At 37.7% G+C, this 20,082-nt stretch overlaps 2 protein-coding genes across 2 annotated transcripts in view; both read left to right on the forward strand.

Moving 5' to 3' along the window:
- The first annotated feature begins 2,214 nt into the window (after positions 1 to 2,214).
- Positions 2,215 to 20,082, forward strand: part of LOC141899237 (T-complex protein 1 subunit zeta-like) — an 87,200-nt gene continuing 69,332 nt past the window's right edge. Inside the window, exons 1-5 of the mRNA XM_074785418.1 lie at positions 2,215 to 2,472; positions 9,442 to 9,505; positions 13,836 to 13,970; positions 17,597 to 17,656; positions 18,293 to 18,406. Coding sequence (XP_074641519.1) covers positions 2,336 to 2,472; positions 9,442 to 9,505; positions 13,836 to 13,970; positions 17,597 to 17,656; positions 18,293 to 18,406 — 510 coding nt within the window. The 5' untranslated portion in view covers positions 2,215 to 2,335. The remainder of the gene's footprint in view (positions 2,473 to 9,441; positions 9,506 to 13,835; positions 13,971 to 17,596; positions 17,657 to 18,292; positions 18,407 to 20,082) is intronic.
- Positions 4,167 to 5,939, forward strand: LOC141900565 (uncharacterized). Its single transcript, XM_074787519.1, has 5 exons — positions 4,167 to 4,502; positions 4,695 to 4,865; positions 4,982 to 5,155; positions 5,250 to 5,509; positions 5,603 to 5,939. Exons 1-4 carry the CDS (start codon positions 4,179 to 4,181, stop codon positions 5,268 to 5,270), a joined length of 690 nt encoding a protein of 229 aa, XP_074643620.1. The 5' UTR covers positions 4,167 to 4,178; the 3' UTR covers positions 5,271 to 5,509; positions 5,603 to 5,939.

A 20,082-nucleotide genomic window follows, 5' to 3' on the forward strand; every position in this document is an offset into this window, starting at 1 on the left:
CTTATTGGTACAGAACTGGAATAATATCGGATATTCAGGTGTTGTCCGCGATTTTTGGCATTCTGTTAAGACATAAATGAGGTATGTACCCCAAAAAGTAAGCAAAATATCCCAGAAAAACAGGTCTCATCCATTAGGCCTAATAAATAGACATTAGTAGTAGGCCTAATGTCTATTTATTAATTGATGAGACCTGTTTTTCTGGGATATTTTGCTTACTTTTTGGGGTACATACCTCATTTATGTCTTAACAGAATGCCAAAAATCGCGGACAACAACTGAATATCCGATATATTTCCAGTTCTGTACCAATTAGATGGATTGGCAAAAAGACTCCTTGAGTCCAGTTGAATGAGAGAGAAAATCCTCCATTTTGTCAAATTTCTTGGATTTGAACATTGTTACCATGCCTACGCCACCCTGATTTAGTTGTTGAGACCCCACAAGAAAAATAACTTCATTTCGTAGGCATGGTGACAATGTAAAAATTCAAGAAATTTCACAAAATGGAGGATTTTCTCTCTCATTCAACTGGACTTAAGGAGTCTTTTTGCCAATCCATCTAATTGGTACAGAACTGGAAATATATCGGATATTCAGTTGTTGTCCGCGACTTTTGGCATTCTGTTAAGACATAAATGAGGTATGTACCCCAAAAAGTAAGCAAAATATCCAAGAAAAACAGGTCTCATCAATTAATAAATAGACATTAGTAGGCCTACGAAGGATTCACTGAACATATAAATTACTTATGGGGGTTCTGGTTAGCACTGGTAACTGGTCTATACTGGTCAAGCATTGGTCAGTTAAACAATTTTTAGATTAATGCCCACATCATATCTAGTTATTTGACACCATACAACTTAATTGTTTGCAAACAAATAATTTACTATAAATTTCCCGGAATCGCTGCAGACAGCTCAAGTGTTGATGACGACATCAATATCTCTCGGCGAATCAAACACTGCCACCTAGAATTCCGGCTAGGCATTATCATTCATTGACTTATGTGATTTAGTATATAGCTCAATTAATTTGACGGCCGAAATTGAAGTAAAGGCCGAAATTAGAGAGAATTGCCCTATGTGAAATTTACATACAGCGCCACCCGTTGATAGTAAAACTAACCCGAGCAATACGGGTGTTAAATAGATACGCTAGCAAACCGGCATTCTCATAATGTTCGTAAAAGCGCCTATAATGATTCTTGACGCGGAACCTGAGGAGATGCTACTAATGTCTATTTATTAATGGATGAGACCTGTTTTTCTTGGATATTTTGCTTACTTTTTGGGGTACATACCTCATTTATGTCTTAACAGAATGCCAAAAATTGCGGACAACAACTGAATATCCGATATATTTCCAGTTCTGTACCAATTAGATGGATTGGCAAAAAGACTCCTTAAGTCCAGTTGAATGAGAGAGAAAATCCTCCATTTTGTCAAATTTCTTGAATTTTTACATTGTCACCATGCCTACGAAATGAAGTTATTTTTCTTGTGGGGTCTCAACAACTAAATCAGGGTGGCGTAGGCATGGTAACAATGTTCAAATCCAAGAAATTTGACAAAATGGAGGATTTTCTCTCTCATTCAACTGGACTTAAGGAGTCTTTTTGCCAATCCATCTAATTGGTACAGAACTGGAAATATATCGGATATTCAGTTGTTGTCCGCGATTTTTGGCATTCTGTTAAGACATAAATGAGGTATGTACCCCAAAAAGTGAGCAAAATATCCCAGAAAAACAGGTCTCATCAATTAATAAATAGACATTAGGCCTACTGTGCCCGGTCGGTTACAGAGGGAAGCATTTAATCGATGGATTGGAATAAGACCTTAGTCATCAAAAGTGGGCCTGGTGAATGATATCATAGTGAAACCATGTATGGTGGGTGCCGTCACATTAGATTTTAATCTAATCAATAAATAAATGAACATTGAATTGAAGAAGCCTTTATATTCGCCTAGGCAGCTGCACATGTCTGCTTGTATAGTTAGTTTTAGAATGTTGGTTTTCGCAAACCCGCCCCACTTGGCGAGCATTTAAGAAAAATGAATTTTACTGCTTATGTCCTTCCCGTTATTAATCGACAACTTAAATTAGTATTCTAGGTGCTTAATCACGCCAGTATAATCGATGTATGTTCATTGGGAGGTTTCCATCAAAACGTTAGAATAACCGGACTCGAACCTATCTCGCTCATGTACTTGGTTTCAGAGATAAATAGACTTCGTTTACTTTACTGATTCCTTGCATACCGGCATCCCGCGTTATTGGTGAGAAATACTGAGGTGTACTTGAATCAACCGTCTCTATTTGATATTCAATCATGTCAGCGATTTTGTCCTTGAATCCGAAAGCTGAAGTTGCCCGAGCTCAGCAGGCTTTAGCTGTTAACACAAGCGCGGCTAAAGGACTACAAGATGTACTGAGATCTAACTTGGGACCTAAAGGAACCATAAAAATGTGAGTCCCCACTACTAACTATAGTCATAGTTGGTAAAAGTGCAGATCCGCACCTCTCCGCGTAAACGGTTAATTTTAATATATCTTCAGTAGAAAGAGTTTAGCCTGGATTCTGTCATTCTGCAGATTGTCAATCACGAGAGGTGCGGATCTGCACTTTTTTACCGACATAGGGTAGGGTCTGAAACACGACCCCGGTCCCAGCCGCGGCCGCACACGGCCACGCCGCTCTTTTTTTTCCGTTTAAATGGTCAAATGAAAGAAAAAAGAGATTTTCTACTTTCTATCACAAGTCTAGTTAGTTACCTAATCATTGGTGGTAAGCTTTTTATAATCGGATGGGCACACCTGCCAACCGTTACGTTTTTGCCGTATTCCGTTCCGGTGCTACCCGCGGTAATACAGCGTTACTGGCACAGGCAATGGAATATGCTTTTTTCCGATATCGTTCCGATGTTACGCGAATGAGCAAATAAATACGGCCTCAATAAAAATCTCCTTATATTATGTCAATAAAGGTAATTTTGCAGTACATAATCGGTATTTTAATGGTTTATTAACATTTATTACGGGGAAATTCCGTTTTTATTTGAGTAATTGTCACGAAGTTTCCATACAGCCGGGAACCAGTCTAGCGAATTTTCGGTTACGAGTAATACCGGGAACCAGTCTAGCGAATTTTCGGTTACAATGAGTAATTTTCATCACTCAAATTGTCATGAATGATGCAAATGGCGGACGAAGTTCACAACGTTTTGTCAAATCTGGAAAATTCGGAGGGTTCTCCGTCTTCTTCGGAGTCGGAATCTGAAACTGATACTGTGGTAACAGGCAGTAGAAAACGTATGATTAAGAAATATCGGAAACAGAAGTATAAAAGATCGTACAGCGCACAATATCCATGTTTCATAGCATCGAAATTAAGTAAATATCATGCAAGATGTATGATATGTCAAATCGATATAGTGATCTCACATAGGGGATTAAATGATATTTTACGTCATTGTGAAAGAAAAAGACATAAGGATAAAGCGAAACTCTCTGAAATTTCACATTTTTTTAGAACTGATAACACAACATACCCTGGCCTATCTGTTATAAAATCTGAAGTTCTGTTTGTTCACTTCCTGGTTGAGCATAATCTATCATTCAGCACTGCTGATCATGCTGCTAAACTGTTCAAAAAAATGTTCTCATCAAAATCTGTGGTTGATGATTTTAAATGTGGGAGAACAAAGGCAACCGCGATAATGAAAGTTATGGCTAGCGAAGTTAAATCTGACATCGTGAAAAATCTTGATGGACCTTTTGTCATTGCTACAGATGGATCGACCCTCAATAATGAGACATTTTATCCCATTGTCGTGCGGTATCTCGACTCTCAGGGAGAAATTCAATCAGATCTCTTAGCTAACCCTGTTTTTACATGATTCTCTCATACAGGAGAGAGTATATTTGGAATTCTCCAGCGTGAATTATCAAAACACAATATCGATTGGAAAAAGTGCACCGCATTAGTCTGTGATAACACTAACACCATGGTCGGAAAGTATAGGGGTGTGATAAAATATGTCAGAGACCAGCATAAAGACGTTTTCCTGGCAGGTTGTGTCTGCCACCTTCTGTACTTGGCATCCAAGAAAGGAACAAAAGCCTTTCAAGGCGAGTTTAATTTTGACAATGTCCTTAGACAATTAAACTGGTACATGTCAAAATCTAGTAAACGTGCTGCCAAGTTTAAGTACTGTCAACAGAGGTGCAATTTGGCAGACCATGAGCTTATACGTCACGTTCCAACGAGATGGCTGTCATTGCGGCCTGCAATAAATAGACTGCTTGAGCAGTGGGCAGCTGTGAAGTTATTCTTCGTCGAGGAATGTGAAGCAGCAGCTGAAACTGATGATAATGATGACATTAATGAAGAGGATGATACAGTGATGAGTAGCGACTCGATTAGATCTAGTGTCAAGAAGTTCATGTTGCGACGTACTTCAAAACTATACTGCAGCTTCCTATCAAAAGCTTTAGAGGTGAGTTGAATCAAAGATAAATCTTTTAAGAATCTAGAAAACTTACTCAAGTAAGACATAATATTGAACTTTTATATTGTAAGCTTTAGTTTAAATCAACATTGGAGTTAATCAATACACACTGCACCATGTACTATTTGTGTCTGGAATAGTCTCAGGCAATTTTTATTGAAATATAAATTTTCATTTTAGGATTTTGAGATCACTAATATCAGACTGCAAACTGAGAACGCCACCATACATATTATAAAGAGAACACTGGAGAGACTCTTCAAGAAACTACTTATTTGCTTTGTCAAGCCTTCTGCTGTCAACCATAGTTTAATCATGTCTGTCGATTTTCATAGCCGTTATAACATTAAGGTGAGTCAGTGTCATCTACATGACATGATTTTTTTACTGGCCTAGAAGATGGTTTAACTATTTTTTAACTATTTTTTGCATTTCTCTAATTTATGCATTGAACTTTGTTTTTCCAGGACAAGAAAGACCTAGTAATCGGAGAGAAAGCTCAAGCTTGCATTACTGATGGTATAAGTTCTGATGTGTTAAAGAAGTTTTACCAAGATGTGGTTGAGTTTTATACGAAGGCCTGTGATTACATCAAAGCAAAAATCAACCCTACAAATGAGCCAATTTGGATGCATGCTGAGGTAGGCCTAATCTTCAAATTGTGACAGTTTAGTAACAGATTCTCCTATGAAACATCATAGATTTTTACATGTGCAGACTTGTTGATTTTTCCAGGTTGCTGATGTATCACTTTGAGCTCGAAAGTCATTTGCCTCCATTCGGTACTTCATCGATAGATTTCCTTGCATTGGACAAGATCTCCAGAGTGATATACTGCAAATGGAGTTTGTAGAGTTTCAGTCTACAAGTGATTCTGACCTACCCACAGACTTGTACTTTATTAAGAATGCTGATGGAAGTGAAAGATGTCGTCCTATGGAACAGCAGTGGAATATGATTGCTAAGGAAATGAAAGATCTTAACCAGAGCTGCAGGTTAGTACAACTTAGATTTCCTAGCAGTGTTATCTTGAAGCACTAATATGGAGTTTCATTATTTTCTTAAACTGGGTGTTTCATATTTTTCAGGTTCAAACAGCTTCCTGTTGTGATGAAGAGAATACTCTTGATCCCTGTTTCAAATGCGTCATGTGAGCCTGTCTTCTCAACAGTGAAGAAAAATCGAACCATGTTTCGTGGCTCTATGTTGCCAGCAACTTTGGAGAGTTTAATGATTCTTAAAGCTAGGGGCGGTGAATGCTACAACTTTGAGCCTTCAAATGACCTCCTCAAAAAGGCCAAATCAGCTGCCTATAAAAGTCTTAACCCAGCAGATGAGTGAAATTTCCTCACCAAGTAGATATTTTATTCTGAGGTAGTCTCAGTGTAAAACTGTATAAAACTGTATATCTTATTCATAGTTAATATCGTGACTTGACAATCACTTGCTGCAAGTGCAAATTCTCTCTCAATATACATATATACAAAAATTCATAAAGACTAGTCTTTAATTTTTGATATATATATATATATATATATATATATATATATATATATATATATATATATATATATATATATATATAATACTGGTATATTTTCTTCTTCATGACTGCTGATAGTCTGGTGCAAATCTCTTGTGTGCATTACATTGTCTTGTATTACTATCAAACTTGCAATATTAAAATTTGTATGTTAAGTCCTGTGGGTTTTCTGCTGTAAATCTTGATAAAAAATTCTAGTATATCATATATGTTTATATGTTTAAGTTTGTTATTTTGTTTTCTAGTTGAGTTAACTGGTAATTATAATCTTTAATTGATGGTAGATTAAATTTACCTGTGATAGTGCGAGTAGGTGATGGGGTGTGTCTGATGTCTCAAAATTGTTTATATTTTATGGAAACTGCAGTTTCAAGTTTAATTTCATAATAAATGCATTTTTTAGAATTAATTTCTTTAGTAGTTTTAATATTCTATATTCTGATTTTAATCCGAAAATTCGTTACTGGCCATATTGAAAATGTTACTGGCAAAGGTCACATCAAGTCTAGTGGGTCACTGGAAAAATCTAAAAAATACTGGCAAATTTGAAAAATGTTACTATCTTGAAAAATTCAATGTTGGCAGGTCTGGATGGGCTTATACCAACGTTAGGGATGACAAGGGCCAAAACACGGTTGAAAAAAGTAACACTTCAAAAATATACTTTCTATTCACTTCAGTCCACAATTAATGGCTTAATTCACAAACTAACACAGGTACCTTTCGAAATAATCCAATTTTATGTATTTTTCGAGTGATTAATCAACATTATTTTGAGAAATTAATTAATTACTCCACAAATTTCGCCATTGGTTGCATTTCTCTGTATTGCTCATGTGGCATGATAAGACAAGGGGACCTACAAGGATTTATATAAAACTTCCAAGACGAAACGACAATTTTTATTTTTGATGGTTTTTCAACTTACATTTCAAAACCTTCGTGTTTTCCATAATAAATAATGAAATAATAAATTAAATGGATGAAGAAAAATGTGAATTAGTGTTGATTTCTTAATTTTTTCAATTTCGTCGTCTCGCTTCGTTAGTTTGTGCTGTTGTCCTGGCCTCAGTCCACAGGTGCCAGCACCCTCCAGTAATTATCAAAATGGCAGCTGTTGACTCGACGGAAATTTAATCGTACTTTACGGCCGATTTGAACATTGATTAAGATCGTCAGGTGAGGTGTTATAGGTATCAGATAAACTACGAATCTGTTGCGCGTCAATTACAACAAAAATTTGACGGATATCTTAAGAGACAATGAAATGCCAGTCAAATTGGCTGACGAAGATTGCATACAAAAATGACCTTCCCATTCCTGACTGTGGTTTGTGAAAATATCCGATCGTGAAACTAAACCACAGATAGGTTACTGACTATCACAAGTCCAAATAGAGACTATTTCAACTTTAAACGGTTAAGCTTCAATCGACTTTGGCCCAAACCAGATGCCTAGGGCCTATCTATCTACCGTTTTGCTTTGCGAGGAGCTATAATTAAATTAAAAAATAATACATTTAGTTAGTATGAGTTTTTAGCCCACTTGGGACTTTAGTCCTAGCGGGCTATTGCGTTCACTTTTCGTCCGTCCGTCCATAGACGGAATCCAGTTATTTTGGGAAGTTTTGAAGACGCTTCAAGGTAACGTCTTGATATTTGGGTTACACATGTATCTACCCTAGACACATCTTCAGCCCAAAAACTGGCCCTGTCAGATTCAAGATGGCCGACTAGCAGCCATTGTTCGCCAAAATCAGCACTTTTTACACATTTTTGAACTTTTTAAGGGAAATTTTGAAGACGCTTTGACCAATTACCTTGACCTTTTGGATGTATGTGAATCACCCCAGGGCCCATCAGCTTAACAAAAATTGGGTCGATCGTGCTCAAGATGGCCGTCCTATGACCTTTTTAGTGCCCAAAAATGTTAATTTTGGCCCGAATTCTGAGTCCTGTAGCTTTCTACTGGTTTACCATTTCTCATTGCAATTTGTGATGGGTATTCTTTGGAAAGGGATGTTTTATACCTGAGACAGGTATTTTTCATCAGCCAATTATGACGCAATTGGCGGCCATCTTGGTGTCAGCAGTACTCATTCGTAAGTGGGAATAAGTTTTCCACATTATATTGATACCTAAGCGTATTTTGTTACCACAATCATTTAGAAAGTTGTAGCTCATAACGTGTTCTATGATTGTGGTGAGTTTCAAGGTCATTGGTTTTTGTATATGGCCACCAGGGGGCGTTGAATAATGCAATATCTTAGTATTTCTATATTATATTCGTATCAATGCATATTTTGTAACCACAATCAATTGCCAAGTTGTAACTCATGACATCTATGATTGTGGCAAGTTTAAAGGCCCTTAGTTATTCTATATGGTCACCAGGGGGCGTTGAATAGTAGAATAACTTAGTATTTCCTTATTTTATTGGTACCTAGGCATATTTTGTTACCATGATCAGTTACAAAGTTATAGTTCGTGACATGTTCTATGATTGTGGTGAGTTTCAAGGTCATTGGGTTTTGAATATGGTCACCAGGGGGCGTTGAATGGTAGAATAACTTAGTATTTTCATGTTAAATTGGTAAGGAGGCATATTTTGTTATCACAGTCAATTACAAAATCGTAACTGCTGACATGTTCTATGATTGTGGTGAGTTTCAAGGTCATTGGATTCTGTATATGGTCCCCAGGGGGCGTTGAATATTGAAATTGTTAGATTGTTGAGCATTTGGAACCACTTCCCAAGTGGGCATGGTGTCCCTGGACAATGCAGGACCTCTATAGCCTATCAGGTGGTCATGGTAAAGGGATACTTAATGGAAATGTTTCATTTTGAAGTCCATATTAAGAATTTTTTTTGTTTTGATGTGACCCCATAAGAAAGCGATTTCCTTCTTATTCAATTTGACTAAAAGAGACTCTTTAGCAATCAATCCTTATTAGGACAGAATCGTTATCAAAATCATGCTGGGTTACCATTCATAGCAGTTCTGTGAGCCAATGATAGATGGGCAATACATTAGCCTAGAATCCATTGGCTCAGTGCGACCGTCATTTTTGTTTCATAATTTCTTTTAACCATTCATGTTATTCAGAAAACAAAAGCCTATACAGATGTAAAATTTACGTATAGCAAAGCATTCATAATTGAACATAACATTTACAAGTTGTTGTGGTGGAATCTGATGGATGATAGATTTTGTAAAATTTATTCTCACTTTCTAACTGGAAGGGAAAAGTATGATAAGAATCATGTGAGGTTTGTGAGGAATACATTTAGGTTTTCTGAAAAAGGCTCAAAAAGTTTTACCTTGTACACACTTGTTTTACGTCATGAACTGCATGTAAAGACATTTCCTTCTTTTTATTTCAGGCTTGTTTCTGGTTCAGGAGACATAAAACTGACTAAAGATGGGAATGTATTGTTACATGAAATGGTAATGTATATTTTGCGCGTGGAATAAGTATATTGCACACATTGTTCCGGTTAACAGGTTTTAGTAGTCGCAGTCATTATACAACATTGGAAAAACATGCAACTTTACCTCAAAATCTAATGAACACATTCCACGCCTCCCGCTGAGGAAGAAATGTTAGGTCCATTTTTCATTACATTGGGAAAGATGATAGTCATCTGTATCACAGCCTTTCTTTTTAACTTTTTAGGATTAACTGTGTTGATATTATGGAATGGTTCCGAGATTTAACTTTCTGTTAGTTTTTGGTGGCACAAATTGTAACCACCGGATATATACAGCTGACATTTTGTCATATGGAGGGAAATAGGTGGTGGAATTGAATATTGCAAGTTTCGTCCTTCAGCTCTAAGCCATTTTATTTGGATGTACTGGGAGAAAATGTGCAAAATTTCAAAGAATTTTTCCCCCATGCAAGAGAAAAACAGTAACTGATAATACTACGATGATCTGAGGCTGCAACCCAATCTGAACCGCAATAACCAATTAAACACAAGTTACCATCTACTGCTTTAAAGAGCATATGCGATCAAAATGGAATATTGTGCAAAATTCATTTTCAAATGTGATGTATTCACAAATATCAAGTATGGAGTTGGTTTGAATCTTAGTTCAGCCATTACTGAGAAATATGACTATTAAATCGGCAATTTCAGCGCGTGCTCACTGTTATTGTTTATCTTACTTAGCAGGTGCGTGTTTCTGACGTCATCTCTGACAAACGCTCGCGGCTTCCTGTCATTTCACTAGACATTTCATGCGATAATCTATCGTTTTGGGAGTGATTTGTATTCATAAACTCTAACCATTGTATAGTGTTGCTGCCGTTGTATATGACATGATAATCTATACTATAAGCGGCTACGCGTCTTAACTTTGTAACGCGTAATCTCCGTTCGTGGGGCTTCGATTACCCGTTGAGTGGTATGGATTGAAAGAGGATGGTCTGATCTGTGTTTTAGAATCGATTTCGATAGAGTTTAGGTAGACTTTTGGACCATTTAAGTTTGGACGCTCCGCGTGTCACTGCGCGTGATGATCAAAACAAACATTTGAGCGTCAGCTGTTGCTCGGTTTTTGTATAGCGTGCATGACTACAGAGACGCCAATGACCTCAATTCATCTCTCTGCCTACAGAGACGCGGGTGACCTCGCGGGGAATCTACTGTGAGCATCGGCTGTTGCTTGCTTTTCTACAGAGACGCAAGTGACCTCAATTCGCCCTGTCTGGGGAATCTAATAGTGGAGATTACTGTATGTATTCGAGCTCACCACAGCGCCACTTCCTTAACAAAGAAAAGCGTGCCAATCCATTCTTCTAAGAATCACCGAGATTTAATAGCCTGATTTGTCATTGTGGTCGGATTGAAAGGTATGAAAGAGCGTCATTCATTGACAGTCACACCATTCCAGTTCCGTCCTCCAATTTCCCTTACGCCCTGTTTTGTCATGACAGTTAACAAAGCACAGCCAAACATTCAGATGCATTGCACTGGACTTCCGGAATTCACCATTCACACATGGCATGCTCTATGTTTCCCTTTCCAGAGTAGGTACCCATGATCGTGTTACAGTACTCACCCCTCAAAAACAAACCGAAAACATAGTTTACAGCGAAATATTGTAATACTTTTTCTCTTCTTTGATATTTGTTTCTAATGCCTGACTTATAGTGTAGATTTCATATCGATAAATAAATGTTATATTATTTTTATCCGCACCTTAGTGATTTATTATATTCTACCCGTCCTCCAGGACGGGTACTGTGCTAGTAGTATATAAGTGAGTAGCGCTGTAGGTCAGTGAATATGGTGAACAAATGGTGTTTATTTTATCGATTATACATAGGCTTCGCGTACTGGCCCGCACACGTGCTTGTGTTGATTGTCTTAGTTAACATCATAAATAGCGCCACCTGTTGGATATGAACAATAGGCACGGAGTGAAGGCTAAATAGTTGACTATTCCGCTAACTATTACGGCAAATTCATGCTCCTTTTTTAGCCCACTTGGGACTTTAGTCCCAGCGGGCTATTGCGTTCACTTGTCGTCCGTCCGTAGACGGAATCCAGTTATTTTGGGAAGTGTTGAAGACGCTTCAAGGTAATGTCTTGATATTTGAGTTACACATGTATCCACCCTAGACACATCTTCAGCCCAAAAACTGGCCCTGTCAGATTCAAGATGGCCGACTGGCAGCCATTGTTGTTCGCCAAAATCAGCACTTTTTACACATTTTTGAACTTTTTTAGGGAAATTTTGAAGACGCATTGATCAATTACCTTGATCTTTTGGATATATGTGAATCCCCCCAGGGCCCATCAGCATAACAAAAATTGGGTCGATCAGACTCAAGATGGCCATCCTATGACCTTTTTAGTGCCCAAAAATGTTAATTTTGGCCCGAATTCTGAGTCCTGTAGCTTCCTACTGGTTTACCATTTCTCAGTGCAATTTGTGATGGGTATTCTTTGGAAAGGGATGTTTTATACCTGAGACAGGTATTTTTCATCAGCCAATTATGACACAATTGGTGGCCATCTTGGTGTCACCAGTACTCATTCGTAAGTGGGAAAAAGTTTTTCCACATTATATTGATACCTAAGCGTATTTTGTTACCACAATCATTTAGAAAGTTGTAGCTCACAACGTGTTCTATGATTGTGGTGAGTTTCAAGGTCATTGGATTTTGTATATGGCCACCAGGGGGCGTTAAATAGTAGAATAACTTAAATAATAATAATGAAAATAATGCAATAATGCGTTGAATAATGCAATATCTTCTATATTTTTTTCTTTTGCATTTCTATATTATATTCGTACTAATGCATATTTTGTAACCACAATCAATTGGCAAGTTGTAGCTCATGACATCATCTATGATTGTTGCCAGTTTTAAGGACATTAGTTATTCTATATGGTCACCAGGGGGCGTTGAATAGTAGAATAACTTAATATTTCCTTATTATATTGGTACCTAGGCATATTTTGTTACCATGATCAATTGCGAAGTTGTAGTTCATGACATGTTCTATGATTGTGGTAAGTTTCGAGGTCATTGGGTTTTGAATATGGTCACCAGGGGGCGTTGAATAATGCAATATCTTAGCATTTCTATATTATATTCGTAGCTATGCATATTTTGTAACCACAATCATTTAGAAAGTTGTAGTTCATAACGTGTTCTATGATTGTGGTGAGTTTCAAGGTCATTGGATTTTGTATATGGCCACCAGGGGGGCGTTGAATAATGCAATATCTTAGCATTTCTATATTACATTCGTACCTATGCATATTTTGTAACCACAATCAATTGAAAAGTTGTAGCTCATGACATCATCTATGATTGTTGCGAGTTTTAAGGACATTAGTTATTCTATATGGTCACCAGGGGGCGTTGAATAGTAGAATAACTTAATATTTTATTTATTATATTGGTACCTAGGCATATTTTGTTATCATGATCAATTGCAAAGTTGTAGTTCATGACATGTTCTATGATAGCGGTAAGTTTCGAGGTCATTGGGTTTTGAATATGGTCACCAGGGGGCGTTAAATAGTAGAATAGTATTTCCATATTAAATTGGTAACGAGGCATATTTTGTTATCGCAATCAATTACAAAATCGTAGCTGCTGACATGTTCTATGATTGTGTTGAGTTTCAATGTCATTGGTCTTTGTATATGGTCACCAGGGGGCGTTGAATATTGAAATTGTTAGATTGTTGAGCATTTGGAACCACTTCCCAAGTGGGCATGGTGTCCCTGGACCCCTAGTTCAGTAAGTCACATCTCAGGTCGTTATATGTATACTTAAGTTTCTTCTGATTATGAAATCGCGGAAACTACCATTTTGATGGCATTTGCCCTTTAAGCTCTAAACGCTGATCTTTGTGGTACCTTTTGAGCATCTTAGTTCATGCTTAGTTGTTTCATGTCACTCTCAGTTCACTAGTTTCTAAACTTAGACGATAGATGACTTCATCTATTGAAATGGGGGCTGAACACACATAGATGGGCATATTTTCTACAAAATACCCCCTCTGCACTGGTGATTGCTGCAGATTTTATCACTCTAAGAAGAAATGCTGCTTATTTTACATGAAAAAGCAAGAGCAGATGAACAAAACATAACAAATTTGATGAAGATTTCTCTTTAAGTTTTGTTTCATGAATCTCTGAAAAACATGAAAATCCTGGCAAAGCGCAGCATTTCTTGAAAAATAGGCCTGGCAGGCAAAGAGTTGAAATGAAACTCTCAAAAGAATGACATTTCTATATACTTTTTCAGCAAATCCAACATCCAACTGCTTCTTTGATTGCTAGAGTGGCCACAGCTCAGGATGACATAACTGGTGATGGAACTACATCTAATGTTTTGATAATTGGAGAACTTTTAAAACAGGCTGATCTCTACATTTCAGAAGTAAGTACATGTCAATTTTCTGGTCAAGTTTAGATGAGGCCAATAAGAAATGATTCATCATTTCTCATGGCTTTCAAATCCCACATCAGAAAAACCAGCAGAAAAGCCATGAAAATATGATGTGCCGCCTGCATGGCTCTAAACTGTAAGTCTTTTTCAACGGGGTCAAAGACAAAGTCTTTGGAGTCATAATTCCGTGGTGTTAATTATTCGAGATATCCTGAATCTAGAATCAGTGAATCGAAAGTAAATGATATGAGATGATGTCCGAACCCAGAATCTAGAATCAGTGAATCGAAAGTAAAAATGAATATGATATGATGTCCGAACCAGTTGTTTCTTCTACAGAAGGTAGACCAAAAGTGATAATTTTGGGTCCTTCTGAGAAGAGTATGACTATAAAACTCCACCCTCTGGGTAAGAAAAATTAGAGGCAAACAATTGGCTGATTCTAGATTATCTGAAAAACCTATGAACAAACAGTGAGCAGGAACAGCAGGGAGTTAAGAAACAAATCAACTCTAATAGATAAGGCAGGAAATTAATCGGAAATTTTGACTGTGTCAGTAGGTGTTACGCAGGCAAAGAGTTAAAAACAAATTGACCTATTGTCAGTGTTTTCATTAAAAGCTGGGTTTCAGGTCCCGGACCCTTCTGTCAGTCCTTTTAGACGCAGCTGATTTTTTAGCCCACGGGCTATTGCGTTCACTTTTTGTCCGCCCGTTCGTCTGTCCGTGGACGGAATCCAGTTATTTTGGGAAGTTTTGAAGACGCTTCAAGGTGTCTTGATATTTGGTTTATACATGTATCTACCCTAAACACATCTTCAGCCCAAAAACTGCCCTGTCGGATTCAAGATGGCCGACTGGCAGCCATTGGTTTTTGCTAAAATCAGCACCTTTTACAAATATTTCATATGGACGCTTTTATCAATTATCTTGATCTTTCGTATATATTTGTATCCCCCTTAAGGCCCATCAGCATAAGAAAAATTGGGTCGATCGACTCAAGATAGCCGTGCTGTGACCTTTTTTGTGCCCATATTCTCAGTCCTGGAGCTTAATAATGGTTTGGAATTTTTGATTGCCATTGTGGTGGCTATTCTATACAACGGGATCTTCAATAGCTGAGACAGGTTTTTTGATCAGCCATTTATCACGCAATTGGCGGCCATCTTGGTGTCATCAGTACGAAGCTGGGAAAAAGTTTTTCCACATTAAATTGATACCCAAGCATATTTTGTTACCACAATCAATTGCAAAGTTGTCACTCATGACTTGGTCTATGATTGTGGTGAGTTTCAAGGTCATTAGTGCTTCAATATGGTCACCAGGGGGCGTGGAATAGTAGAATAACTTAGTATTTCCTTAGTATTATTATATTGGTACCTAGGCATATTTTGTTACCATAATCAATTGTTAAATTGTAGCTCCTGATATGTTCACCAGGCCACCAGGGGGCGTTGAATAGTAAAATAACTTTGTATTTCCCTATAATATAGGTACTTAGACATATTTTGTTACCATATCAATTGCAAAATTGTAGCTCATGACATGTTCCATGATTGTGGTGTGTTTCAAGGTCATTGAGTTTTACATGAACATTTTTCAGGGGGCGTTGAATAGCAGAATAATTTAGTATTTCCATATCATAACCAAATGCAAAATTGTGGCTTCTGACATTTTCTTTGAATGTGGTGAATTTCAAGGTCATTGGTTTTTGTATATGGTCACCAGGGGGCGTTGAATATTGAAATTGTTAGATTATTGAGCATTTGAAACCACTTTCTAAGGAGGCATGGTGTGCCTGGACCCCTAGTTCATCCCGACATCATTCCCGAATTTTTTTTTGTCGGCTATCAGCACGACGGTTTATTTTCTGGTCAGAAGTATTTGTGAATATATGCTTCACACATACGTCACTCCTGCCACGTGGTTTGACTCGACTCACTCAGAGATGAGAATTCCCCGCGGATTTCAGTATTGAAAAATATCAATTTCCTAAATAGTCCAAAAGTAATGTAAACGTATGGGGGGGTGATGATCTCACTCAATTGATCCAGCGCGACCGGTTATCGGGTGAACCGTAAAAGCGTTCAGCGCCTGTTTTACTAATATCGTCGCGTATTGCATTCAATGCATATTCATTGCAACACTGATTTTGTATCTACTACTTCGATATGTAGGTATTTTATTGATCGGTTGCAGACAGACACGTGCCCGGCAACAGTAGTAATGTATTAAGGCCTACTTACTGTTGCCGTGCGCGTAGCGCGCGAACAGATATTATTCACTGTGATGATTTTTAATGAGCATTCATCGGTGCATTTTAACTGCAATCGTTCAGGGCTCGACCCGTAATGCATGAGATGCTGAATGTCGTCGATGGAGGATGTGCTACATTGGAAATAGCCATTACCTTCCAAAATATAATAGTCGTTCATGGGTTCAAGATCGCTCTAAGTGCTCGGAGAACGCTTTTAATTTCTGAAATTTTCTTGGGAGAGGACCCCCAAACCTCCTGAAATGGCTTTGCGTCTTCGGCGTTCGCGAGTACTCGCGGCTACGCCATCAGCTGTTTCGTGTGTGTAACTCAAGAAAAAACAGCAGATTTTATAGGTCGGCGGTCTCATCTCGTCTCTCACCTCGACGCATGTGGCCTAGTTAATGCTTTCCAAGAAATTGGCAATGTTCCAATTAGCTGTAAGCGAAGCTGGAAGTGCCGCACATGTTGGCTGTTACTACAGGATTCCGTTCGCAATTGCTATCATTGAATTATTCAATGGGAAATTCAAGGCCTTGAATTCGGCAATGGTCTTCAAAATCGATTTTGGCCCTTCAATTTGAAAAATGTTGCAAATCTATAGATTTATGATTGTTTTTGTAATAATGGAAATCTTGGCAACAGTATGACTAGGTTTAATGCTAGATATATAAGTTATATTGATTTCTTTTCAATGTTATACGGAAGGTGTCTACTTTGAGTGAACTATCATCATGCAGTTTTGTAAGATTTACGGAGATCGTGTCCATTGACGGATTTTATGCTGGTAAATTCAGTAGGCCTACTCTGACCAATCTAATAAAGGGTGGCCTTAGTATGGGCATTTGGTCACTGGCTTGAAAAATTGTAAATTTCTTAAAAAGTTGCTGCAGTTGGCACTGAATTTTTCATATGGTAGGCAGTCAATGGCAGTTAAATTCACTTTTCTAGCCTGATTTTCCTGTAAAAAGTGCTTACTTAGGTTTGAAAAAAGTGCGTTTAAGTGCTCATATTTTTCCTATAGCCTTACAACTATGAACCCTGTTTTGGCTTTCAGTCAAAGTTGGTCGAGACCCTGCTGTTTTACTAAATGACCTGATGGCTAAAATGATTAATGAAAACACTGATAGTGTGTGGTCCTGCCAACCAACGTCATGATTGTTAGGAAGATGTTAACATGGATCACTTGAATTACTTAATCACAGTATAATCTACCAATGCTTCAAGGCCCATTAGCTTCTTGTTTTGATATAAAATCTGTCACAGTGATAATTTGTTGTAGGTTGCAGTTGCAGAAAACAATTTATTCCTGTGCAGTTAATATTTTCATGTAGCAAGCAAAATAATTTCCATCTTTTTTGTAGGGACTTCACCCTCGTCTAGTAACGGAAGGATTTGAATTGGCAAAAAACAAAGCTATTGAGGTATTTGACGCATTCGCATTTTTAGGATCAACTCTGTTGATCCTTATAGAATGGTTTTGAGAGTAACTTTCTGTTAGCTCTTGGTGGCACAAATTGTAACCAATGGATATACACAACTGATATTTTGTCATTAGGAGGGAAACAGGTGTTGGAATTGATATGGGAAGTTTCATCCATCAGCTCTAAGCTGTTTGGAAGTGCTAAGAGAAAATGTGCAAAACTTCACTGAATTTTTCCCATTCTACTAATCGATGCTTGACTTTGTTTCCTGATGTTACAGGGAAAGCCCTTCAGAAGGGCATCACTTTGAAATCCCTCTCGTAGGGCTTTTCCAGTGACATCATTATCAAGAACTGTTCTACCATGTTGTGAATCATAGGGAAAACCCATTACCATGTATATCATCAAAGTTGAACATGCTAACTACACGGTCTACAATGATTTTTTCTTTATCAGCTGTTTATACGTCATTGCAAATCCAAGAACAAATCGATTTTTGTGCTCAAACCTTAAATGTACTCAGTTGATCATAATGGACCCATGGTCCTTTGTTGAAACACGACATGGCATACCAGACTTCCTTTTTCAATGTTTTTTTTTCTTTTTAGTTATATTATATTAATTTCTCATTCTTAGGTACTAGATAAGCTACGTGTCAATGTTAAGATGGAAAGAGACATTCTGATCAATGTTGCTCGTACTTCACTTCGAACAAAAGTACATTCAGACTTGGCTGATCTACTTACTGAGGTTAGTAAAGATCTTATGTTATTGTACCTCACTTGAATATACACTGCTCAAAGCTGAAGAAAAATATTATTGCATGGCTTGACTGAATGGCACTTATTCCTCTTATTCTTAGAAGGTATATGGTAGACTCAGGGATGTGAATATCCCGCCAAATGGTGGAAATCAGCCATTTTGTTGCCGAATTTTAAGGTCTTCTTGATTCACGCAAATCTTTAAAAAAATTAAGGGGGTTCGACCTCCACCCGCGGAGATGGTGGAGAGTCCGCCCCGGTAAGCGAGTGATCGCCGGCCGAAACCGGAAGTAGCTACGAAAGAGATTTTTTGGTTTACCTTTGTCAGCAGTATGAGGTTGGCATTGAGCCAATTCATGTAAAATCGTGGTACGTTTTTTTATGTGAGCATTTTTTTCATTGGTTCTCGGGTTATACGACGTATAATCGATGCGATTGAAGACATGACGAACCTCCGTCGATGACATGGTCAACTTTGTTTAAATTCGACGAAAAACTGTTTTTGGCGGGAAAATTCTTAGCTCTTGCGTATAAAATTGCAATGACCTCGATTGGGGGGCGTCGTCTCTACGAGCGAATGTGATTGGCTGTTTTTGGGATATACCAGGAATTCTGGCTCTACTAAAATAATTATGGGGAAGCCATTTATGGCCAACGTTTCATGTACCCTACGAATTTTTGGAGGTAGACCATAAATAAATGTTTATCTTTGGTCTTATTTGACTACAAAATAATTCTTTAAGAAAGATGAAATACAAAATAAACTTCCAGAACTTTGAAGTCATGAATCAAAAAGATTTTTCAAGCAATGCCCTTACTCCAAACAACCTCGAGCTTTCAAGGTAAACCACACTTTGCCCATGGGCAATTTATTTCTTTATATCGTGCGATTGTTCTAAGCTAATCAAGCTGAAGTGGGGGAGTTAGAACAATTGGCGAGTGATAGACAAGGGGAGAGTCGCGATGTACCAAGTACGGGACGCCTAGTCCACACGTCGATTGATTGATTAATTGTTTGTATCCATTTTTTGAATGTACTGTGTATTGGGTATACGTTGAATGCCACGTGCCTGTAGTATGTGTATCGACTTATGGCTCGCTGCTATAGCAGTGTGGCTTCAAATACTATACAATGAATTATACACACGGTTTTATTTCGCTTTTGATTTTTAACTTTAATTAATTTTGAAACATTCCCAAACTGTAAGAAACTATTTTATCACCATTCTACTAGTAATATTAGTGTCGCCTAACATAAGTTAATATTCCATTTCATCATGGCGACCTTGAACTCTAATCTAAACATCGTCAGTTTATGTAAAACAATATCGAAAGTGTAGCAGGTGTATAAAATCTAATTTAAACAAAATTCAACCTCTAAATACTTGCTATTCCGAATTAGATTTTCTTAAGGACTGGAATAGCCTGTTTTTATGGTTTTTGTCTACATTTTTAATAAATGTGTACCATGATAAGCTGTCCCAGTGTGCCTCAAATTGCATCTGAGAAGCACAAAAAAATAATCTTCCATACCCAAGGGAACACCCCTCGTACTCTCCTGTCCTTCGTTCCAATAACAAAAGGTTGTAATTTCACTAAAGAACGACGGCCTGCAGCCTCGTTACGTGCCCTATGGGCACATACAAATTCCTACCAGCCAAAAAG

Source organism: Tubulanus polymorphus, chromosome 2, assembly GCF_964204645.1.
Source record: "Tubulanus polymorphus chromosome 2, tnTubPoly1.2, whole genome shotgun sequence".
NCBI classification, from domain to species: domain Eukaryota; kingdom Metazoa; phylum Nemertea; class Palaeonemertea; order Tubulaniformes; family Tubulanidae; genus Tubulanus; species Tubulanus polymorphus.